General features: G+C 44.8%; 1 protein-coding gene across 2 annotated transcripts in view; it reads left to right on the forward strand.

Moving 5' to 3' along the window:
• The window catches only part of LOC120979060, a 62,890-nt gene extending 38,080 nt beyond the window's left edge, over positions 1 to 24,810 (forward strand). For both annotated transcript variants that reach the window (XM_040407584.1, XM_040407585.1), the window contains exon 2: positions 23,154 to 24,810. In XM_040407584.1, coding sequence (XP_040263518.1) covers positions 23,155 to 24,063 — 909 coding nt within the window. In that variant the 5' untranslated portion in view covers position 23,154 and the 3' untranslated portion in view covers positions 24,064 to 24,810. The remainder of the gene's footprint in view (positions 1 to 23,153) is intronic.
• Positions 24,811 to 25,041: the final 231 nt, after the last annotated feature.

The raw sequence follows: 25,041 nt of genomic DNA on the forward strand, positions 1-25,041 counted from the left end.
TTAGAACGATTGGAATGCCAAATTAGGAATAGATGCCCATGAGAACAGATTTTAGCCTCTATCCCGACCTTGCAAAAAGTGGCAGATTTTATGGCGGCTGCTTCAGTAGACTCAGTAAAACTGTTAGTGCAGGCTTCCTCCCTTTCCAATTCAGCTTGGAGAGCTCTCTGGTTAAAGAATTGGAAGGGGGTTGACTTGTCTTCAAAACAAAGATTATGTAGTATACCGTGTCAGGGCGAGTTTTTGTTCGGGCCCGAACTAGACTGTCACGGACAGTGTTGCAGAAAACTGGAAGTTATAAATAAACATCCGACTGACTTGATCCCAAACTAAGGAACATATGGGTGAGCCCTATAAAACCCCTAGAGCTCTCCCAGACTGCTATGCCCATGCAAAGGTCTTTATGGTAGACGATTGCATGCCCTCGTACCTAGACTGTGTGACACCTGAAAACCCTATAATAGTGAGGGGACACGACCACCGGCTCCCTGCACTTAATACGGACGGAGTCAGGGTTACCTAGAATCAAGCCAGCAAGGAAACACAAATAAAGGGAAAAAGACTTATCTGAGGAATCAGCAGTTGCAGCCTCCAGCAGTGAACACAATCCAGGAAGTAGTATAAACCGCAAAGTGAGGCAGTATGGGAGGGAATATAAAGGGAGGCAATCAGTGTAAATAGATGACAGCTGGGAGAAGGAAAGGAGATGACAAAGTGAAACCAAAACAAAGAACATCATGCAAGAGGTACAGAAGAACGTCTGCCAGACTGTCACAGCCAGACAGCTGAGAAACGCTCACAGGAGCTTCTCAGATCCTCCTCCTTGAATTTATTTGTTTTGGTTTAGTTTCTCATCTCGTTAGTCTATCTCAGCTGTCATGCAGTTAGACTGATCGCTACCCTTTAAGTTCCTCCCCATAATGCAGTAGTGTGCGGCTGATACAACTTCCTGGAGTGTGTGTGCATGCTGTTCCCAGTTCCCTGTTCCCAGTCGTCAGTCGTCATTCGTCTGCAAGATAAGTGCTGTTTATGTATTTATGATTTTGTCTTTTCTGGATCCAGGTGACCCTGACTCCCTCCGTGTCAGTGTAGGGAGCCGGTGGTCGTGTCCCTTCACTATTGTAGGGTCTTCAGGTAATAGATAGCCGAGGAACGTGGATATGCGGCCATCCACCTTTGGGGTGTTCGCATAGGCTGAGCAGTGAGGGAGAGCGGCAGGTCTATTGCAGGGGTCTCCCTTTGTTCCTTAGTTGTGGATCCAGAGAGACATTGTTTATATGGTATTGTCTTGTTTCCTGTACACCATCCGTGACATTATCAGCCACCAAAACCGTCTCAAGCATGGATCCGGTTTCACTTTTGGCTGAACGCTTTCAGGGTCTTTCTTTGGAGGTAGCTGATCTCCGTAAGACTTTTTCTCAGTTTCAAGTGACCGGTTCAGCTTGCGTTCATGGAGTTTGTGCTGAGCCTAAGATCTCGCTCCCGGATACGTTCTCCGGGGGTAGTGAGAATTTTGTGCGTTTTAGAGAGGCTTGCAAACTCCATTTTCGCCTTCTTCCCCATTCTTCTGGTGATGAAGAACGGAGGGTGGGGATCATTATATCGCTGCTCAGGGGTAACGCTCAGTCCTGGGCCTTTTCGCTGCCGGAGGGGGCACGGCCCCTTCGTTCAGTGAATGAATTCTTTTTAGCCCTGGGTCAGATATATGATGATCCGGATCGTATTGCTCTGGCTGAGTCTAGACTACGTCTGTTATGCCAGGGTAAACAATCCGCAGAGATATACTGCTCAGAATTTCGGAGATGGGCAGCAGATACGGGTTGGAATGATGCTGCACTCCGAAGTCAATTTTGCTATGGTCTTTCAGAGGGATTGAAAGATGCATTTGCCTTTCATGAAAGACCTACCTCCTTGTATTCTGCTATGTCTCAGGCTGTTCGTATTGACAGGCGTCTTAGAGAGAGAGGAGAGATCCTGTCATACTCAGTCCCGGGACAGTGCAGCGGTCTCATTCTGTGCACAGGGGTCTCAGTCGCTGTCAGCCCCTTCTGAGCAGGAGTCCATGCAGCTGGGGTTGATTGCCTCTGACAATAGAAGATTCAGCCCGCAGGGGAGGGTTTGTTTTTGTTGTGGAGGTATAAATCATCTGGCAAATGTTTGTCCCTCTAGGAGATTAAGGCAGTTTTCTGGGAGTAATAAAGAGACAAAAAGGAAAAAATCTTTTAAAAATGTTCCGTCTGTTACTATTGGCAGGGTTGAGGCGGAAATTGAAGGTTTTCTGTTTGCTTGTAGTTCCCGTTTTGTCCTGCCTGCTAGGGTGGCGCTAGAGAGCAAGAGCATTTTTTGTGGATAGTGGAGCAGCTGTCAACCTCATTGATAATCAATTTGCAATAACTCATGGTTTCCAGGTATGCACTTTGGGAAAGGATATTCCTGTTTTTGCTATTGATTCAGCTCCACTTTCTCAGAAATCATTAAAGGGTATAGTTCACAATATCCGTTTAATTGTGAGTGATGCTCATGTTGAGGATGTGTCATGTTTCGTCCTTAGCGGTTTGCCTACTCCTCTAGTGTTGGGGCTACCCTGGCTCACTAAACATAACCCCACCATTGATTGGCAAGCGAGGCAAATAAATGGTTGGAGTAACTTTTGCAGAGAGAATTGCCTCATAACATCTGTTTCTGAGGTTTCTACTAAGACTGTACCACCTTTCCTCTCTGAATTTTTGGATGTCTTCTCTGAGAGTGGAGTTCAGGGTTTGCCTCCGCACAGGGAGTATGATTGCCCTATTAATCTCATCCCAGGCGCCAAGCTGCCTAAATCTCGTTTATACAATCTCTCCCAACCTGAGAGGGTCGCTATGCGGGCTTATATCTCTGAGAGTCTGAGAAAAGGACGCATACGACCCTCGAAGTCACCTGTTGCCGCTGGTTTTTTCTTTGTTAAGAAAAAAGATAGTTCTTTAAGACCTTGTCTGGATTTCAGGGAGCTGAACAGTATCACTATTCGTGATCCTTATCCGCTTCCTCTAATCCCGGACCTGTTTAACCAGGTTGTTGGGGCTAAAGTCTTTTCCAAATTAGACCTAAGAGGGGCATACAACCTGGTTAGGGTCAGAGAAGGAGACGAATGGAAGACGGCTTTCAATACCCCTGAGGGCCATTTTGAGAATTTGGTTATGCCTTTTGGTTTGATGAATGCCCCAGCCGTTTTTCAGCATTTCGTCAACAGCATTTTTTATCATTTAATGGGAAAATTTGTATTAGTGTATTTGGATGACATTTTGATTTTTTCTCCTGATTTCAAGACTCATAGGGAACACTTACGTCAGGTCTTGCTCATCCTGCGGGAGAATAAATTATACGCGAAACTGGAAAAATGTGTGTTTGCAGTTCCAGAAATCCTATTTCTGGGGTTTCTTGTCTCCGCTCCTGGTTTTCGCATGGACCCCGAGAAGGTCCGCGCTGTGCTTGAGTGGGAGCTTCCTGAGAATCAGAAGGCGCTGATGCGTTTTTTGGGCTTTGCCAATTATTACAGGAAATTTATTTTGAATTATTCCTCTGTTGTTAAACCACTCACTGAGATGACCAGAAAGGGGGTAGATTTTTCTTCCTGGTCGGTAGAGGCGCGTAAGGCCTTTTCTAATATCAAGGAGAGTTTTGCTTCCGCTCCCATCCTGGTACAACCTGATATTTCGTTACCCTTCATAGTTGAGGTTGATGCTTCTGAGGTAGGGGTGGGTGCGGTCTTGTCTCAGGGTTCCTCTCCTGCCAAATGGCAACCGTGTGCCTTTTTCTCAAAGAAACTCTCCTCCGCAGAGAGAAATTATGATGTGGGAGATAGGGAATTGTTGGCCATCAAGTTGGCTTTTGAGGAATGGCGCCATTGGCTAGAGGGAGCCAGACACCCTATTACTGTGTTTACTGACCATAAAAATCTGGCCTACTTGGAGTCAGCCAAGCGTCTGAACCCGAGACAGGCCAGATGGTCTTTGTTCTTCAAGGTTTAATTTTGTTGTTACGTTCCGCCCTGGGGTTAAGAATGTGAAGGCAGATGCCCTGTCACGTTGTTTTCCGGGAGGTGGGAATTTTGAAGACCCGGGTCCCATTTTGGCTGAAGGTGTGGTGGTCTCTGCTTTTTTTCCTGAATTGGAGGCAGAGGTGCAGGCAGCCCAGTCAGAAGCTCCTGATCTTTGTCCTCCTGGGAGGTTGTTTGTGCCTCTCGCTTTGAGACACAAGATTTTTAAAGAACACCACGACACGGTCCTTGCTGGGCACCCGGTGGCAAGAGCCACACTGGATCTCATCGCTCGGAGATTCTGGTGGCCTGCGCTTCGTAAGTCGGTTGAGGGTTTTGTGGCAGCTTGCGAGACTTGCGCTCGTGCCAAGGTCCCTCATTCACGGCCATCAGGTCCTCTCCTTCCTTTGCCCATTCCTTCCCGTCCTTGGACACATCTGTCCATGGACTTCATAACGGACTTGCCTCGTTCCTCGGGGAAGTCTGTGATTCTGGTGGTGGTGGACCGTTTTAGCAAAATGGTGCATTTTATCCCTTTTCCTGGTTTGCCCAATGCTAAGACGCTGGCGCAGGCATTTATTGACCACATTGTCAAATTGCATGGGATTCCTTCAGACATAGTCTCTGATAGGGGCACGCAGTTTGTTTCCAGATTCTGGAAGGCTTTCTGTTCTCGCTTGGGGGTTCGGTTGTCATTCTCTTCTGCTTTCCATCCGCAGTCGAATGGCCAGACAGAGCGCGTCAATCAGAATCTGGAGACATATCTGCGCTGTTTTGTGGCGGAGAATCAGGAGGATTGGTGTTCTTTTTTGTCCCTTGCTGAGTTTGCTTTAAATAACCGTCGTCAGGAGTCCTCTGATAAGTCACCATTTTTTGGTGCATATGGGTTCCATCCGCAGTTTGGGACTTTCTCGGGAGAGGGCTCTTCTGGTTTGCCTGATGAGGACAGATTCTCCTCGTCTTTGTCATCTATTTGGCAAAAGATTCAGGATAATCTAAAGAGCATGAGTGAGAGATATAAGCGTGTGGCGGATAAGAGACGTGTGCCTGGTCCGGACCTGAATGTTGGTGATCTGGTGTGGTTGTCTACCAAGAATATCAAATTGAAGGTTCCCTCCTGGAAGTTGGGTCCTAGGTTTATTGGGCCTTACAAGATCCTGTCTGTCATCAATCCTGTTGCCTACCGTCTTGATCTTCCTCAGACTTGGAAGATCCATAATGTTTTTCATAAGTCCTTATTGAAACCTTATGTTCAACCTATTGTACCCTCGCCTTTGCCTCCTCCTCCGATTATGGTTGATGGAAATCTTGAATTTCAGGTCTCTAGGATTGTGGATTCTCGTCTTGTCCGCGGTTCCCTCCAGTACCTCGTTCATTGGGAGGGTTATGGTCCTGAGGAGAGGATGTGGGTCCCAGTGACGGACATTAAGGCCTCTCGTCTCATCAGGGCTTTCCATAGGTCCCATCCTGAGAAGGTGGGCCCTGAGTGTCCGGAGTCCACTCCTAGAGGGAGGGGTACTGTCACAGCCAGACAGCTGAGAAGCGCTCACAGGAGCTTCTCAGATCCTCCTCCTTGAATTTCTTTGTTTTGGTTTAGTTTCTCATCTCGTTAGTCTATCTCAGCTGTCATGCAGTTAGACTGATCGCTACCCTTTAAGTTCCTCCCCATAATGCAGTAGTGTGCGGCTGATACAACTTCCTGGAGTGTGTGTGCATGCTGTTCCCAGTTCCCTGTTCCCAGTCGTCAGTCGTCATTCGTCTGCAAGATAAATGCTGTTTATGTATTTATGATTTTGTCTTTTCTGGATCCAGGTGACCCTGACTCCCTCCGTGTCAGTGTAGGGAGCCGGTGGTCGTGTCCCTTCACTATTGTAGGGTCTTCAGGTAATAGATAGCCGAGGAACGTGGATATGCGGCCATCCACCTTTGGGGTGTTCGCATAGGCTGAGCAGTAAGGGAGAGCGGCAGGTCTATTGCAGGGGTCTCCCTTTGTTCCTTAGTTGTGGATCCAGAGAGACATTGTTTATATGGTATTGTCTTGTTTCCTGTACACCATCCGTGACACAGACCTTCTCAGAGAGCTGGCGGTGACAGTACCCCTCTCTCTACGAGTGGACTCCGGACACTCAGAGCCCACCTTCTCAGGATGGGACCTATGGAAAGCCCTGATGAGACGAGTGGCCTTAATGTCCGCCACTGGGACCCACATCCTCTCCTCAGGACCATAACCCTCCCAATGAACGAGGTACTGGAGAGAACCGCGGATAAAGCGAGAATCCACAATCCTAGAGACCTGAAATTCAAGATTACCATCAACAACAATCGGAGGAGGAGGCAAAGAGGAGGGTACAGTGGGTTGGACATACGGTTTTAATAGGGACCTGTGAAAAACATTATGGATCTTCCAAGTCTGAGGAAGATCAAGACGGAAGGCAACGGGATTGATGACGGACAAGATCTTGTAAGGCCCAATAAACTTAGGACCCAACTTCCAGGAGGGAACCTTCAGTTTGATATTCTTTGTAGACACCACACCAGATCACCCACATTCAGGTCCGGTCCAGGCACACGTCTCTTATCCGCCACACGCTTATATCTCTCACTCATCCTCTTCAGATTACCCTGAATCTTTTGCCAAATAAATGACAAAGACGAGGAAAATCTCTCCTCATGAGGTAAACCAGAAGACCCCTCTCCAGAGAATGTCCCAAACTGCGGATGAAACCCATATGCACCAAAAAATGGTGACTTATCAGAGGACTCCTGGCGACGGTTATTTAAAGCAAACTCAGCAAGGGACAAAAAAGAACACCAATCCTCCTGATTCTCTGCCACAAAACAGCGCAGATATGTCTCCAGATTCTGATTGACGCGTTCGGTCTGGCCATTCGACTGCGGGTGAAAAGCAGAAGAGAACAACAACCGAACCCCCAAGCGAGAACAGAAGGCCTTCCAGAATCTGGAAACAAATTGCGTGCCCCTATCAGAAACGATGTCTGAAGGAATGCCATGCAATTTGACAATGTGATCAACAAATGCTTGCGCCAGCGTCTTAGCATTGGGTAACCCAGGAAAAGGAATGAAATGCGCCATTTTGCTAATACTACTACCAGAATCACAGTCTTCCCCGAGGAACGAGGCAGGTCCGTAATGAAGTCCATGGACAAATGCGTCCAAGGACGGGAAGGAATGGGTAACGGGAGGAGAGAACCCGATGGCCGTGAATGAGGGACCTTGGCACGAGCGCAGATCTCGCAGGCTGCCACAAATCCCTCAACCGTCTTACGAAGAGCCGGCCACCAGAATCTCAGAGCAATGAGATCCACTGTGGCTCTACTCCCCGGGTGCCCAGCAAGGACAGTATCGTGGTGCTCCTTAAAAACCTTGTGTCGTAAAGCGAGAGGCACAAACAAACTCCCAGGAGGACAAAGATCAGGAGCCTCTGCCTGGGCTGCCTGAACCTCTGCCTCCAAATCAGGATAAAGAGCAGAGACAACCACCCCTTCAGCCAATATGGGACCCGGGTCTTCAAAGTTCCCCCCTCCTGGAAAACAATGTGACAGGGCATCAGCCTTCACATTTTTAACCCGAGGGCAGAACGTGACAACAAAATTAAACCTAGAAAAGAATAAAGACCATCTGGCCTGTCTCGGGTTCAGACGCTTGGCGATTCCAAGTAGCCCAGATTCTTATGGTCGGTAAACACGGTAATAGGGTGTCTGGCTCCCTCTAGCCAATGGCACCATTCCTCAACAGCTAATTTGATGGCCAACAACTCCCTATCTCCCACATCGTAATTTCTCTCTGCGGAGGAGAGTTTCCTTGAGAAAAAGGCACACGGTCGCCATTTGACAGGAGAGCGACCCTGAGACAAGACCGCACCCACACCCACCTCAGAAGCGTCCACCTCAACAATGAAAAGTAGAGAGACATCAGGTTGTACCAAGATAGGAGCGGAAGCAAAACTCTCTTTCATACTAGAAAAGGCCTTAAGCGCATCTACCGACCAGGAGGAAAAATCTACCCCCTTTTTAGTCATATCAGTGAGTGGCTTAACAACAGAGGAATAATTCAAAATGAATTTTCTGTAATAATTGGCAAAACCCAAAAGCCGCATCAGCGCCTTCTGATTCTCAGGAAGCTCCCAATCAAGCACAGCGCGGACCTTCTCAGGGTCCATGCGAAAACCAGAAGCGGAGAGAAGAAAACCCAGAAATTGAATCTCCGGAACCGCAAACACACATTTTTCCAGTTTAGCGTACAATTTATTTTCCCGCAGAATGAGCAAGACCTGACGTAGGTGGTCCCTATGACTTTTGAAATCAGGAGAAAAAAATCAAAATGTCATCTAGATACACCAGTACAAATTTCCCCATTAAATGATAAAAAAATGCTGTTCACAAAATGTTGGAAGACGGCTGGAGCATTCATCAAACCAAAGGGCATAACCAAATTCTCGAAATGGCCCTCAGGGGTATTGAAGGCCGTCTTCCATTCGTCCCCTTCCCTGACTAGGTTGTATGCCCCTCTTAAATCCAACTTAGAAAAAACTTTAGCCCCAACAATCTGGTTAAACGGGTCCGGGATCAGAGGAAGCGGATAAAGATCACGAATTGTGATACAGTTCAGCTCCCTGAAATCCAGACATGGTCTTAAAGAACCATCTTTTTTCTTAACAAAAAAAAAAACAGCGGCAACAGGTGACTTCGAGGGTCGGATGTGTCCCTTTCTCAGGCTCTCAGAGATATAAGTACGCATAGCGACTCTTTCAGGTTGGGAGAGATTGTATAAACGTGATTTTGGCAGCTTGGCGCCTGGGATGAGATTAATAGGGCAATCGTACTCCCGGTGATGGGGCAGCTCCTGGACACCACTCTCTGAAAACACATCCGGAAATTCAGAGAGAAAAGATGGTAGAGTCTTGGTAGAAACCTCTGAAAGAGACGCCATGAGGCAATTCTCTCTGCAAAAGTCACTCCAGCCATTTATTTGCCTTGCTTGCCAATCAATGGTGGGGTTATGTTTAGTGAGGTAGGGTAGCCCCAACACTAGAGGTGTAGGTAATCCGCTTAGGACGAAACATGACATATCCTCAACATGAGCATCACCCACAGTCAAACGGATATTGTGAACTATGCCCTTTAATGATTTTTGAGAAAGTGGAGCGGAATCGATAGCAAAAACAGGTATATCCTTTCCCAAAGTGCATACCTGGAAACCATATGTTATAGCAAATTGATTATCAATGAGATTGACAGCTGCTCCACTATCTACAAAAATCTCACAAACAATGTTCTTGCTATCTAGCACCACCCTGGCAGGTAGGACAAAACGGGAACTACAAGCAAACGGCAAACCTTCAATTTCCGCATCAACCTTGCCGATAGTAACAGATGGAAAGTTTTTAGAGGGTTTTTTTCTTTTTGTTTCTTTATTACCCTCAGAAAACTCCCTGAATCTCCAAGAGGGGCAAACATTTGCCAAATGATTTATACCCCCACAACAGAAACAAACCCTCCTCTGAGAGCTGAATCCTCTACTATCAGAGGCAAGCAAACCCAGCTGCATGGCCTCCTGCTCAGAGGGAATTGAGAGAAACTGAGGCCCCTGCGCACTGAATGAGACCGCCCCACTGTTCTTGGACTGAATATGACAGGAAGGAGTGGTCTCTCCTCTCTCTCTAAGGCCTCATGCACACGACCGTTGTGTGCATCCGTGGCCGTTGTGCCGTTTTCCGTTTTTTTTCGCAGACCCATTGACTTTCAATGGGTCCGTGGAAAAATCGGAAGATGCACCGTTTTGCAGCCGAGACCGTGATCCGTGTATCCTGTCCGTCCAAAAAATATGACCTAATCCTATTTTTTTGACGGACATTGGTTCACGGACCCATTCAAGTCAATGGGTCAGTGAAAGAACACAGATGCACACAAGATTGGCATCCGTGATCCGTGGCCGTAGGTTACTTTAATACAGACGGATCCGAAGATCCGTCTGCATAAAAGCTTTTTCAGAGCTGAGTTTTCACTTCGTGAAAACTCAGATCCGACAGTATATTCTAACACAGAGGCGTTCCCAGGTTAGAATATACTAAAAGAACTGTGTACATGACTGCCCCCTGCTGCCTGGCAGGTGCTGCCAGGCAGCAGGGGGCAGCCCCCCCCTGTAGTTAACACATTGGTGGCCAGTGCGGCCGGCCCCCCCTCCCTCCCCTGTAGTTAACTCGGTGGCCAGTGGGCCCCCCCCTCCCTCCCCTGTAGTTAACTCGTTGGTGGCCAGTGCGGCCGGCCCCCCTCCCTCCCCTGTAGTTAACTCGTTGGTGGCCAGTGGGCCCCCCCCTCCCTCCCCTGTAGTTAACTCGTTGGTGGCCAGTGGGCCCTCCCCCTCCTAATTAAAATCTCCCCCCCTATCATTGGTGGCAGCGGAGAGTACCGATCGGAGTCCCAGTTTAATCGCTGGGGCTCCGATCGCTAACCATGGCAACCAGGACGCTACTGCAGTCCCGGTTGCCATGGTTACTTAGCAATTTGTAGAAGCATTATACTTACCTGCGAGCTGCGATGTCTGCGTCCGGCCGGGAGCTCCTCCTACTGGTAAGTGACAGGTCTGTGCGGCGCATTGCTTAATGACCTGTCACTTACCAGTAGGAGGAGCTCCCGGCCGGACGCAGACATCGCAGCTCGCAGGTAAATATAATGCTTCTACAAATTGCTAAGTAACCATGGCAATCGGGACTGCAGTAGCGTCCTGGTTGCCATGGTTACCGATCGGAGCCCCAGCGATTAAACTGGGACTCCGATCGCTACTCTCCGCTGCCACCAATGATAGGGGGGGAGATTTTAATTAGGAGGGAGGGGAGAGGGCCCACTGGCCACCAACGAGTTAACTACAGGGGAGGGAGGGGGGGCCCACTGGCCACCAACGAGTTAACTACAGGGAAGGGAGGGGGGCCGGCCGCACTGGACAACAAAGAATTGACTACAGGGGAGGGAGGGGGGCCCACTGGCCACCAATGAGTTAACTACAGGGGAGGGAGGGGGGGCCGGCCGCACTGGCCACCAATGTGTTACCTACAGGGGGGATGGGGCTGCCCCCTGCTGCCTGGCAGCACCTGCCAGGCAGCAGGGGGCAGTCATATACACAGTTCTTTTAGTATATCACCATGGGAACGCCTCTGTGTTAGAATATACTGTCGGATTTGAGTTTTACGATCTAACTCCTATCCGACAGTATATTCTAACATAGAGGCGTTCCCATGGTGATGGGGACACTTCAAGTTAAAATATACCATCGGATTGGAGAAAACTCAGATCCTATGGTATATTAACTCCTGACTTTACATTGAAAGTCAATGGGGGACGGATCCGTTTGAAATTGTACCATATTGTGTCGATCCGTTTGGCTCCGCATGGCCAGGTGGACACCAAAACAACATTTTTTTCCTGTCCGTGGATCCTCCAAAAATCAAGGAAGACCCACGGACGAAAAAAACGGTCACGGAAAAACGGAACCCGTTTTTGCGGACCGCAAAAAAATACGGTCGTGTGCATGAGGCCTAAGACGCCTGTCAATACGAATAGATAGAGACATGGCAGACTCCAATGAGGCAGGTCTCTCATGAAAGCCAAATGCATCTTTCAATCCCTCCGATAGACCATGGCAAAATTGACTTCGGAGTGCAGCATCATTCCAACCAGTATCAGCTGCCCATCTCCGAAATTCGGAACAATATATCTCTGTGGACTGTTTACCCTGGCATAAAAGACGCAGTTTAGATTCAGCCAGAGCAATACGATCCGGGTCATCATATATCTGCCCCAGGGCTACAAAAAATGAATCCACCGATCGGAGGGGCCGTGCCCCCACCGGCAGCGAAAGGGCCCAAGACTGAGCGTTATCCCTGAGCAGCGAGATGATGATCCCCACCCTCTGCTCCTCATCACCAGAGGAATGGGGAAGTAGGCGAAAATGGAGTTTGCAAGCCTCTCTAAAGCGAACAAAATTCTCACTACCCCCGGAGAACGTATCCAGAAGCGAGATCTTAGGCTTGGAACAAACTCCATGAACACAAGCAGAACCGGTCACCTGAATCTGAGACACAGTTTTACGGAGATCTGCTACCTCCAGTGAAAGACCCTGCATGCGGTCAATCAAGGCTGAAACCGGATCCATGCTTAAGACGGTATTGGCGGTTTATAATGTCACGGACAGTGTTGCAGAAAACTGGAAGTTATAAATAAACATCCGACTGACTTGATCCCAAACTAAGGAACATATGGGTGAGCCCTATAAAACCCCTAGAGCTCTCCCTGACTGCTATGCCCATGCAAAGGTCTTTATGGTAGACGATTGCATGCCCTCGTACCTAGACTGTGTGACACCTGAAAACCCTATAATAGTGAGGGGACACGACCACCGGCTCCCTGCACTTAATACGGACGGAGTCAGGGTCACCTAGAATCAAGCCAGCAAGAAAACACAAATAAAGGGAAAAAGACATCTGAGAAATCAGCAGTTGCAGCCTCCAGCAGTGAACACAATCCAGGAAGTAGTATAAACCGCAAAGTAAGGCAGTATAGGAGGGAATATAAAGGGAGGTGATCAGTGTAAATAGATGACAGCTGGGAGAAGGAAAGGAGATGACAAAGTGAAACCAAAACAAAGAACATCATGCAAGAGGTACAGAAGAACGTCTGCCAGACCTTCTCAGAGAGCTGGCGGTGTCTGGCAACGGGGTTTTCCTCCACCTCCTTTTTCAGATCCAGATGCCAATTTCGTTCCTCAGCTGGATTTCGAGGAAGAGGTCAAGTTAGCGACAAAAAACAGAATTATAGGTCCAGAGGTTTTGGGAGGACAGGATTCTTGTTTGGAAATTCTTACTCTCAGCCTAAAAAAACGTCCCAGCAGTGACGCCAGAAGTGCAGTGGCAGGAAGCTTAAAGCTCTTCCTTTCCGTATGGGAAAAGATAGCAGGGGGATTGGTCCAAAGGCTCATAGGAGAAGCCTTATACCTAGATTTTCATACAAAACCCCCTCAAAGATTTATAGTCACAAAAGCTCAGGCATCATCTTCAGGTTTGTCGGCAATAGAGTCAGAGGTTTTAGATTTATTAGAAAAACAGGTGCTAACCCCAGTTCCAGTGGAAGAACGCGGAAAGGGATACTACTCTCTTCTTTTTCTAGTACAAAAACCGGACAACTCGCTTTGTGCTATTGTAAACTTAACCACCTGCCACCTGGGCCATTTGCCCCCTTCCTGACCAGGCCAAATTTTGCAAAACTGACATATCTCACTTTATGTGGTAATAACTTTGGAACGCCTTTATTTATCCAAGTCATTCAGAGATTGTTTTCTCGTGACACATTGTACTTCATGATAGTCATAAATTTGAGTCAAAATATTTCACCTTTTATTTATGAAAAAATCCCAAATTTACCCAAAAATTTGAAAAATTCGCAATTTTCTAAATTTCAATTTCTCTGCTTTTAAAACAGAGAAAGTGATACCTCATAAAATATTTATTATTTAACATTCCCCATATGTCTACTTTATGTTGGCATCATTTTGGAAATGTCATTTTATTTTTTTAGGACGTTAGAAGGCTTAGAAGTTTAGAAGCAATTCTTCAAATTTTTAAGAAAATTGCCAAAACCCACTTTTTAAGGACCAGTTCAGGTCTGAAGTCACTTTGTGGGGCCTACATAGTGGATACCCCCATAAATGACCCCATTGTAGAAACTACACCCCTCAAGGTATTCAAAACCGATTTTACAAACTTTGTTAACCCTTTAGGCGTTCCACAAGAATTAAAGGAAAATGGAGATCAAATTTTTAAATTTCACTTTTTTGGCAGATTTTCCATTTTAATCAATTTTTTTCTTTAACACATCGATGGTTAACAGCCAAACAAAACTCAATATTTATTACCCAGATTCTGCGGTTTACAGAAACACCCCAGATGTGGTCATAAACTGCTGTATGGGCACACGGCAGGGCGCAGAAGAAAAGGAACTCCACATGGTTTTTAGATGCCATGTCCCATTTGAAGCCCCCTGATGCACCCTTACAGTAGAAACTCCCAAGAAGTGACCCCATTTTGGAAACTAGGGGATAAGGTGCCAGTTTTATTAGTACTATTTTTGGGTACATATGATTTTTTGATCATTCATTATAACACTTTATGGGGCAAGGTGACCATAAAATTGGTTGTTTTAGCACAGTTTCTATTTATTTATTTTTACAGCGTTCACCTGAGGGGTTCAGTCAAGTGACATTTTTATAGAGCAGATTGTTACGGACGTGGCGATACCTAATATGTATACTTTTTCTCATTTATTAAAGTTTTACACAATAATAGCATTTTTGAAACAAAAAAATTATGTTTTAATGTGTCCATGTTCTGAGAGCTCTAGTTTTTTTATTTTTTGAGAGATTTTCTTATGTAGGGGCTCATTTTTTGCGGGATGAGGTGACGATTTTATTGGTACTATTTTGTGGGACATACGCGTTTTTGATCACTTGGTGTTGCACCTTTTGTGATGCAAGGTGACAAAAATTGCTTGTTTTGACACAGTTTTATTTTGTTTTTTTTTACGGTGTTCACCCGAGGGGTTAGGTCATGTGATATTTTTATAGAGCTGGTTTTTACGGACGCGGCAATACCTAATATGTATACTTTTTTTTATTTTTTCTATTTTTAACTTTTTTTTTTCATTCCTTACTTGGGGACTTTTTTTTTTTACATGTGAAACTTTTTTTTATTTTCAACCTTTTATTTTTATTTTTTTTATTTTACACTTTTCGTCCCCCATAAGGTCATACAAGACCTCTGGGGGACATTTGATTCACTTTTTTTTTTTCAGCGATCCGGAAGGCAGGGACACCTGGGCACTGTCCCTGCCTTGTCTTAGGGTTGCCCTGCTGTCACTGACAGCGGGCAACCCGATCAGCAGCTGCACGATTAGCGTGCAGCTGCTATTTCTGAAAGGACGTTCTAAAACGTGCTTTCAGAAATAGACATCCACCCATAGGACGTTTATATCCTATGGGCGGACGTAAAGCGGTTAAAGCAGTTAAACAGACACCTTCATCTGAGAAAGTTCAAAATGGTCCAAATTGTTTTATGGCAGTCCTAGACCTGAAGGATGCGTATTATCACATCCCCATACACCCCTTGCATCAACAGTTCCTCAGGGTTGCAGTAGTCATCAGGGAGTAAATTCGTCACCTTCAGTTTCAGGCGCTTCCGTTTGGCCTTTCTATGGCTCCCAGAATTTTCACAAAGGTGATTGCAGAAGTAGCCTCATTCATAAGAAAGGTCAATATTCTATTCCTACCTTATCTAGACGATTTTCTGATTATAGCAAGCTCTCATCAGGACTGTGTGGCGGCAGTGCAGAAGGTGACAGACATTTTAAAAGAATTAGGTTGGCTGATAAATTTAAAGAAATACTGAGTTATACCGAAGACTTGTTCTTGGGTCTGCTCCTGGTTGCCCAGAAAGTTTTCCTGACCGAGGAAAAGATCTCTCGTGTACAAGCAAAAATAAATATGCTAAGATCCTCACAGAATCTATCTATTCGGAAAGCAATGTCAGTATTGGGGACGCTAACCTCCTGTATTCCTGCGGTCACATTGGCTCCGTTCTATGCTCAGGGTCTACAGACAGAGATCCTTTTTGTACTAAAAAAGAGTGGAAACTCATTGGAGTCAAGGATAGTGATTTCCAAAAGGACTCTAAAAGATCTGACCTGGTGGGACCAAGAGTCGAATCTGAATCAGGGAGTTAGTTACTTGGAATCATGCCAATCCAGTAGTGTTAACAACAGATGCCAGCCCCTTTGGGTGGGGGGCACATTTTCTTGACCAAGTCATTCAGGGGTGGTGGTCTCCAGTGCAGAGAACGTTTTCCTCGAACAGAAAGGAGTTGCTAGCTGTAAGACTAGCTTTGGAGATGCAATGCCTTTTATTCGTTCAAAACACATAATGATAATGTCAGATAATCAGTCAGCAGTTGCTTACATAAATCATCAGGGGGGGAACAAGGTCAATTTCCCTCATGAAAGAAGCAACTCTTTTGTTTCAAAGCTTGGAAGGGAAGGTCAGTCACATTTCTGCTGTCCATATAAGAGGCAAGGAGAACTTCCAGGCGGATTTCCTGAGTCGACATCAGTTAAGACAGGGGGAATGGTCTCTAAATCCGATAGTCTTTTCAGAGATAACCAAGATGTGGGGACTACCTTCCATCGATCTTTTTGCCACCAGAGCAAACAAAAAAGTGAAAACATTTTGTTCTCTCAATCCAAGGGAGTTCCCGTATGGGGCAGATGCTCCACTTCTAAAATGGAATTTCCCCTTAGGTTATGCATTCCCTCCTTTCCAGCTGATTCCTCTAGTTCTGAAAAAAATCAGAGACGAGGGTGCAAAGATGATTGTTATAGCCCCCTTTTGGCCAAAGAAGGCATGGTTCTCCCTTCTAAGATCCATGTCGATAACCGACCCCTGGATCCTTCCAGAGATCCCGAACCTTGTCACGCAGGGTCCAGTTTGTCATCCGAATGTCGGAGGTCTGCACCTTATGGCTTGGAATTTGAAAGGGCGCTATTAATAAAATTGGGGTTTTCAGAAACCCTAGTATCTACCTTGTTAAAAAGTAGAAAAGCTGTGACTGTGTCGATCTATGCCAGGATTTGGAAAAAATTCTTAGATTTTTTGGGGGGATCAGATTCAATACGATCAGAGACTACGGTCTTTCAGGTCCTGGAATTTCTTCAGAAGGGATTGTCTATGGGGCTAGCAAAGGGCACCCTTCGGGTTCAAGTATCTGCTCTTTTTGCCCTCTTTTATAGTAACTTTGCCACTGACCCGTGGATAGTAAGGTTCTTCAAGGCAGTAGACAGAATGCTTTCAGTTAAAGCACCCAGTATGGCCCCATGGGACTTAAATCTAGTACTAAATGCCTTGACCAGGCCCCCCTTTGAACCTTTGTCAACTTGCTCTTTAAAGCTTCTTACATTCAAGTTAGTTCTATTGGTGGCTTTAACCTCTGCAAGAAGAATTGGTGAGATCCAGGCTATCTCTATCAACCCCCCTTTTCTGTTTATTTTTGATGATAGGGTAGTCTTAAACCAGATCCTTCCTTTTTACCATAGGCTCCATCAAAATATACTCCAGGAGATAGTGCTTCCAACCTTTTTTGATGATCCCAAAAAACGAGAAAGAAAGGGAGTTCCACTGTCTAGAGATGTCTTTTACCTAGAAGTCTCCAGAGATTGGAGAAAATCCTCTGCTCTATTTGTCCTTTTCTCAGATGTAAATAAGGGCAAGGTAGCTTCTAAAAGCTTGCTAGCCAGATGGATTAAGACAGTTATTTCCCTAACTTACACTTCGTCTGGAATTTCTCTGCCTCTGTCTATTAGAGCACATTCTATGCGGGCAATCTCCACTTCTTGGGCAGAAAGATCCAATGTCTCTATTGAGTAAATATGTAAGGCGGCTATGTGGTCCTTTCCTTCTACCTTCTACCGACACTATCGGCTCCAACTTAATTCTGCATCTGATCTTCTGTTCGGTACTAAGGTTCTACAAGTGTTGGCTCCGCCGTAAGGAAGGGGTGTTCTTTGTAATCTCTCTCTGTGATGCTGTCATAGGGGAAGGGAAAAATGATTACACTTACCGGTAATTGGATATTCCAGACCCCACAACAGCACCCTTCCTCATTCCCTCCCTGGTGTTTCATGGGTTCCTATTTTTGCACTGGGTGTAGTAAAAAAAAAAAAAAAGTATGTAAATGTTATATATTGGTTAAACTAACTTGGGTTGGAGTCACTCTCACGCTCTGTAAACCACTGAGGTGGAAGAGAGGCTCCACCTTTTTATTCTGCAGGTCTCCTGCCCCTGGGGTGGATCCTCTCTCTGTGGTGCTATCGTGAGGTCTGGAAAATCAGATTACCGGTAAGTGTAATCATCATTTTCACACGTGGTGATACCCATGATGTGTATTTTTTTATATTTTTAGGTTGTTTTTATTTTGGAGAAAGGGAGTTATTAGAATTTTTATATTTTTTTAATTTTATTTATTTTTAAAGACTTTAGTATTTTTTTTCACTTTTTTTTATAGTTTCCATAGGGAACCGTAACAAGCAATTATTAGTGTGCTATTCTCATAGACTCCAATGCATTAGTCTATGAGAAATGTAGCAGTGCTCCATAGGAAATACTATGCAGAAGCCTCCTGTCATTCTCTATGACAGGGGCTGCTCTGCTGCACACATGCTCCGGCTCGTCCGATCGCTGCCGGAGGGAGATGGAGCGTACCCCGAAGCGTGCGCTTCAGGGTTTTCGCAAGCTCGGATGACGTCAGGATTGACCACAGCATCCGAAGGGTTAAATGTCCGCAACCGGCGATACCGCATCTATGGTGTCACTCCTCTCGTTAAAGACGGTGCTGGTCAGTAATGGGTTAAAGGGAATGTGTCATCAGAAAATAACTTATTGAGGAACATTTATGAAAGCTTCTGCCTGCTTCGCTAAGAGTCCTGCATGTCAGCTCTTAGCGTAGCAGAGCAGGCAGAAACAGGAGCCCTCTCAGCTAATCCTGGCATTGCACATGGTTACAGAGTACTCATGTGCTATGCCAGGAGTTAGTAAACCTCCGGGAGGCACGGGCAGGAGCAGCAATATGCGCCCCTGCCTGTACGCACTGCTGCTGCGGCCCTATTCATAAAGTGTCTACAGCCCGTGCTCCGTACACCGCTGAGCAGCAAAATTTTAATTTTTTTTTATAAATAAAGGTAAAACATAACACAAGTTTACCACAAAAAGAATTCTCATAATGGCTTGGATAAATAAAAGAACTCAAAAGTTATTGCCGTATTTATTATACAAATTTATTTAGCGCTACAATATTCCGCATCGCTTTACAGACATTAGCATCAAGCTGCCCCCCAGTGGGGCTCACAATCTAAGCTTCTTATCAGTATGTCTTTGGAGTGTGGGAGGAAACTGGAGAACCTGGAGGAAACCCACGCAACAGGGAGAACATACAAACTCCATGCAGATGTTGTACATAGTTTGATTTGAACCTAGGACCTAGTGCTGCAAGGTACCAATGCTAACCACTGAGCCACTGTGCTGCCCACCATCAGCATGTCTTTTTGGAGTGTGGGAGGAAATCGGAGGACGTGGAGGAAACCCACGCAAGGACAGGAAGAACATACAAACTCCATGCTGCCCAAATAAGGTGACATGTAAGATTTGCAAAATAAGGCTTGGTTGTGAAGGTGAAAAATGGCTGTATCTTGAAATGGTTAAAAGGTTTTTCTGAGATTTGTATACTGATCGGTATGAGTCTGACACCTGAGACCCGTGCCGATCACCTCTCTTGAGAAGGAATAGGCGCTCCTGTGTGCGCCGCCGACTTCTCCGTGCTCACCAAGCACAGTGCAGTACATTGTATAGCAGCTGTGCTTGGTATTGCACTCAGCCCCATTTACTTGAATAGTGCTGTGCTGCTCCTAGGCCACGTGAACAATGAACATGTCGTCCCTCACCTCGTAAAAGCAGCGAGAAGGCCGCGGTGCTCACAGGAGCACTGCTGCCTTCTTAGACAGTTGATTAGCGGGGGGTCCACGGTGTTGCACTCCCACCAATCAGATCTATCCTGATAAAACCCCCGTTCAACAGGTTATCAATTGCATTAGGACAGGACACGTGACGCTGGAATGGATTGACTGTGAAGAGGTAAGTGTGTTTGTCTTTTCTTTTTTTTTTACTTTTTGTTCTTGGGGCACAATTTTTGGGCACAGATTAAGTTTGCGGCGAGGCTAAACAACCCCTTTAGTGTTCTGGAGAGGATATATCAGAATTTGTTTTCAATGTAGTACAGAACCTAATAAAAAATAAAGAAAATCCAAAATTATTAAGAGATTTTCCTCATAGACACAAGGCTGCAATTCCTGCTAAAGATAGGTGTGCAATGTACTATACTTGAATTGATTTATAGATAGTTTTCTTTTAGAGACTGGTAGAATCTTTGGTCTTCGCTTTTTCAGTGAGAAAACACCAGTCAGTGTGAACGGCAGTGCTCAAAAGGGGTTGTCCCTTTTTGATTACTAAGGAAACCATGACGTGATAGCCATGGTTTTCACAGAAATCGGGGACTATGGGTCCTGGAGAGATGCTGATAGGCTGCCTAATCACAGCAGAAATAGTCAGGCCATGTTTTCCTGTACCACAATATTAGTAAGGATATTGGGTATATACTAGCTCAAGAGGACATATATAAGGCTAGTTTCACACGAGCGCTAAACAGTTCATTGAGTCCGGCATAGCCAGATACTACCTTTCACTTTCGGAGCCCATTAACTGGAATGGGCCCTGGGGGGATTTGGCCTGTTTTCGGCATTAGTGCTGGGATTCTGCCACACACAGTTGCTGCTTGCAGCAGGATTTATCTGGCCAAATCTTGGCACTAATGCCAGAAGCAGGCCGGATCAGTGGGGGCTGTCGGGGCTGCAGCAGTTTCTTTAGTGCCTGCTCCTCTGTCGGGTGTTAGTTTGGATGTTACATTTGTGGATAGTAACACACCATAGCGCCCCCTGGATACATACAGTATAAACGTGGTCCCACCCACCAGTCCCTGCAGGTGTGTCAGTCAGGTGAGTCCATGTCATCCCTGTCACGGACAAACCTTCCCTGCACACACACAGTAGCTAAATGGGGTGAGTGGGTCGTCCTTATGTTGCAATGGAGATGGGAGACGCTAGCCAGACATGCCTCAAGAATAGGACATGCTCTATTTTTTTGCAGGGCCGCGGAATGTAAGTGCGGATGTGGACCGCAAACGGTGTGCTGTCTGCATGAAAATTGCGGAACGGATGCGGACGTGTGAATAGACCCTAACTAATATAGCTGTAGGGGAGGCTTCAGAGCCACAGTTCATTAGGAGGACTGCATGGAATAGTGATGTCCAAAATATTAGTATTATCAGTATGGTAGAGGGAAAAGGGGGAAGACAATACTTCACCTGCCTGTGTGTTTCTACTTCCACTTAAAGTGTCCTGGATTTTCAATGCATGTTTTATACTATACCATAGGATAGGCCATCAATATCTAATTGGTGGGGATCCGACGCCCTGCACCCCGCTGATCAGCTGTTCTGAAGTAGTGTTGGTACCGTCCATTGTGTAGTGAACGTTACTGCAGTGCTGCTCCCACGCATTTTAATAAGTGCAGCACTGCAGTGACCAGCTCCTTCTATCCACTGCACAATGGAGGGAGCGGTGTGGATACTGCCGAACAGCTGTTATTGGGGGGGGGGGGTCCTGGACCCTCTCCAATCAGAAATTTGTGGCCTATCCTGAACATATGCCATCAATATAAAAGTACCTGAAAACCCTTTTAAAAAAGAAACATTTGTGGACCTATTGTCAGCCCATCTAATTTCCCCCCTGTTTCCTTGTTTGTCAGCTGATTGATCTCCTATGTAAGCATAAAAGAATGTGCACTGATTGGCGGCTCATCTTCCTGTGTAGATGGGGGATGTGCTGCCAACATACAGTAATGTAGAGTGTATGGGGCTGAATCATTTGTAGGAAATAACTTGTTTTATTCTTACTTGCCACTTCTACACTGGTCCACATCAGGACAAATAAAATGTGCCCTTAGTGGCAAACTGATATACTACAAATACAGTCAGGAGCGCTGATCTAAAGAGCTGCAGCCTTTGGTATAATACCTGTGGAGTAACAGCTTCTCATTCCTTCAGATTTACCACAAAGTCACCAGTGGATCAGGTGCCTAGAAGTGCAGTTTATATCTTCTGTTTTGTTGTGGGAACGGAAGGGTGATAATTTCTCTACTCTATTTTAGGAAAATCAATGGTTCCTCCAGGCAGGCAAACCTGTCGGCAAACGCTGCTGCTTGTTTTTGTTTTCTACAGATTCAGAGGAATAACAACAGTTTTCATCAAAAAGGTGCAAAGAGACAATGGCTTTTTGTAAACCTCTAAACAAACAAATGTGGTTAGGTGAGGTTTATTTGGCAGTCATAGATAAACCTTACGTTGGCCTACAAGACAATTTTTCAATTATCTAAAAGTGAGTTTAACCCTTAGGATACGGGAGGTTGTTTGCGTTTTCATTTTTCCTATCTTCCTTGAGCCATAACTTTTTTATTTTATTTTTCCGTTCACATAGCAGGCTGAGGGCTTATTTTTTGCAGGACAAGTTGTACTTTCTAATATCACCATTTAATATGGCATACAATGTAGTGGGAAGCGGGAAAAAAATTCCAAATGGGGTGGAATTGAAAAAAAGCAATTCCTCGGTTTTACGGGTTTTGTTTCCACGGCGATACCACATATATATATTTTTTTATGTCTAAATAGTGTAAAAGTAAATTTAAACTTTGAAATAATATATATATACATATATTTATATTTTTTTTACATCAGCATATTCTGACCCCCATAACTTTTTTTATAGTTATATTTATATTTTGTGGGACAATCTGGAAGTTTATAGATACCATTTTGGAGTGTGTGTGACTTTTTTATCACATTTTCTTACATTTTTTTGGGGTAAGAGAAGCGATGAAAAAGTTGCAATTTTGCGCATTTTGACCCTTTTTTCCGTTACACCATTGGCTGTATTGAAAAACTATTTTTATATTTGAATAGTACGGGCGTTTTTGGTCTCGGTGATGCCCATCTTGTTTATATTTTTTGTTATTTATGTAGTTATGGATCAAGGAAGATAGGGAAGAAAAATGAAAACGCAAAAACGAAAAAAACCTCCGGTATCCTAAGGGTTAACTTTCCCAAGAACCAGCAGTATAATCATCGCATCCCAAGCTTGGAATAGAGTCATGGCTGCCTGAGATGAGACTTGGTTATTCATAAGTTCCTGCTTTCTTCTTAATTGACAGGGCTAGGTGAGATGACTGTGCAGGAACCTGATCCTGGCCATCAAGAAAGAGAGGGAGTGGCTAGCAGAAGCAAGGTGTTGCAGAGTGCCTTAGAGCTGCCTTTGTTGCATTTCAGATTGCCTTTAAAGACTTTGGACCATATGACTTGTTGTTCGCATTTTAAGTACAGTGTGAATCAGAGTAATAAAACTGTTATTTTCTTTATTTACAGCATGCCGTCCTGCATCGTAAATGGATGTAACAGCTCATGGAAGATCAAAGATCCTGACTTAGTTCTACATTCTTTTCCAAGGGATATAGATATAATTAAAAGATGGCTGTTAGAGACACCGCAGGAGTTTGAAGACATAGATGCCTTGTCTCAAAAGATTTTCCTTAGTGCAAAAGGAGCCTTTCGTATCTGCTCAAAACACTTCAGTTTTGAGTGCTACGAAGTCAGAGGAACAACTCGATGTTTAAAGAAAAATGCAATACCTACTATATTTCCATCCGAATTGTGCATCAATAAAACTTTGAAATCTAAAAGTGTCAAAAAAGATGAAAGGCCAATGTGCAGCTTTGCAGGCATTGATAATTTTGATCATTTATATGCTCGATCACCGACTCTTTTATGTTCTAGTACAATATCTGTGTCCATTGCTTCTCCTTCTGATGTGATAGATGTTGATTCTGAACAAAGCTTATCAGAAGAAACTGCAGTGACGGTTATAGAATTACCAATACATCAGTCTTCTAGAGAACATCGTAGCAGAGGATTCATAAGAAAAGGTACCGGCCGCACAAGTCATACACGATCCATTGGTACTATGACAGATTATTTCCCAGGCCAAGTTCATAAGTCCACACAAACTGATCCAGTTTTTGGCACAAAAAACAAGAAAGTAATGGCCAATATTTCCAAGTCGACTAAATCGCTTGGCATTCAATGTCATGTGTTAGAAGAAGCAATACGTGGCACACTCATAAGCAGTAGGACCTCTGAAAGCAACCTCAACCAAGAGTCCCCAAATGTTAATTCATCAAAAAACCCACAGGTATGGATTGCACCCATACCTTCAAAATCCAGGAGAGTTATTTGCAGGCAGTTGGAAAGACAACATCCTATATTTTATATGATATAGACGCTGTTTTCTTAATGTCAAAGTGAACCGTTTGAGGACCACTATTTTCAGCCTGTATTAGAAGCCATCTGTCAAGATTTTCATGCAGATGGCCACAGGCTAACCATGGAGGACTATAGCAAATGTCAGAGAAGTTCAGTTTGTAAGCTAGATAAAAAGCATGAGCTGAAAAGAGTCACACCTGTTATGTAGACCTCCTCCCTAGCATAGTATTGGTTTGTGTGTTGATTGTTGTAGTCCAGGATTTGACCAATGTAACTTGAATGCACACTAGCTCACATTTGCATCATCTTTTTTATTCATTGTGGTCTTTTCTTTTCATGAACACGTTAGAAAGTGTTATTTGTGTTTTGCTTATTACTTTCTTTGTGGGTTTACTATGGAGCAAAATATTGACCCGTGACTAGGGAAAGATTTCTAATAAACACATTTCCATTTTAGCAAGAGTCTAATCACATGACTCAACTCCATATTTTCAGGACATGCCAACACAATGTATATTTAAAGTAACCAATTTTACATCAGTGTCTCCAGGATTATCAAAATAATTCAATAGAAGGATGGCATTTATGGGATATTAGAAAATATTTAGGGTCAAGGTTTGTTGTGTTTGACATTATGCTATTCTTTCAAAGGACATTCACATACAGGACTTTTCTGTAGGGTAAGGACATGTTCACTATTTCAACCATGTTTTCTTTAATGAAATGCATCTTAAAGAGTTTTTCCATATGATAAAATGATGGCATATTGGTGGAGGCCCAACCTTTGGAATCCTCACCGATCCTGAGAATGAAGGTGATATCTAGCAGTGTGTATCCTAAGTGTAGAGGACACAGAGCTAAACCAGTGCTGTGACCCCTTCATTCTTGTGACAATCATAAAGGGATGGCATGTCCAAAGGAGATTCCATCACTTCATAAGATGGGAAATAAGAAAAATGAAGATTGTTGGTCAGCTGATCACCACCTTTTAGGT

The sequence above is a fragment of the Bufo bufo genome, chromosome 9 (assembly GCF_905171765.1).
Source record: "Bufo bufo chromosome 9, aBufBuf1.1, whole genome shotgun sequence".
Taxonomy (NCBI): Eukaryota; Metazoa; Chordata; class Amphibia; order Anura; family Bufonidae; genus Bufo; species Bufo bufo.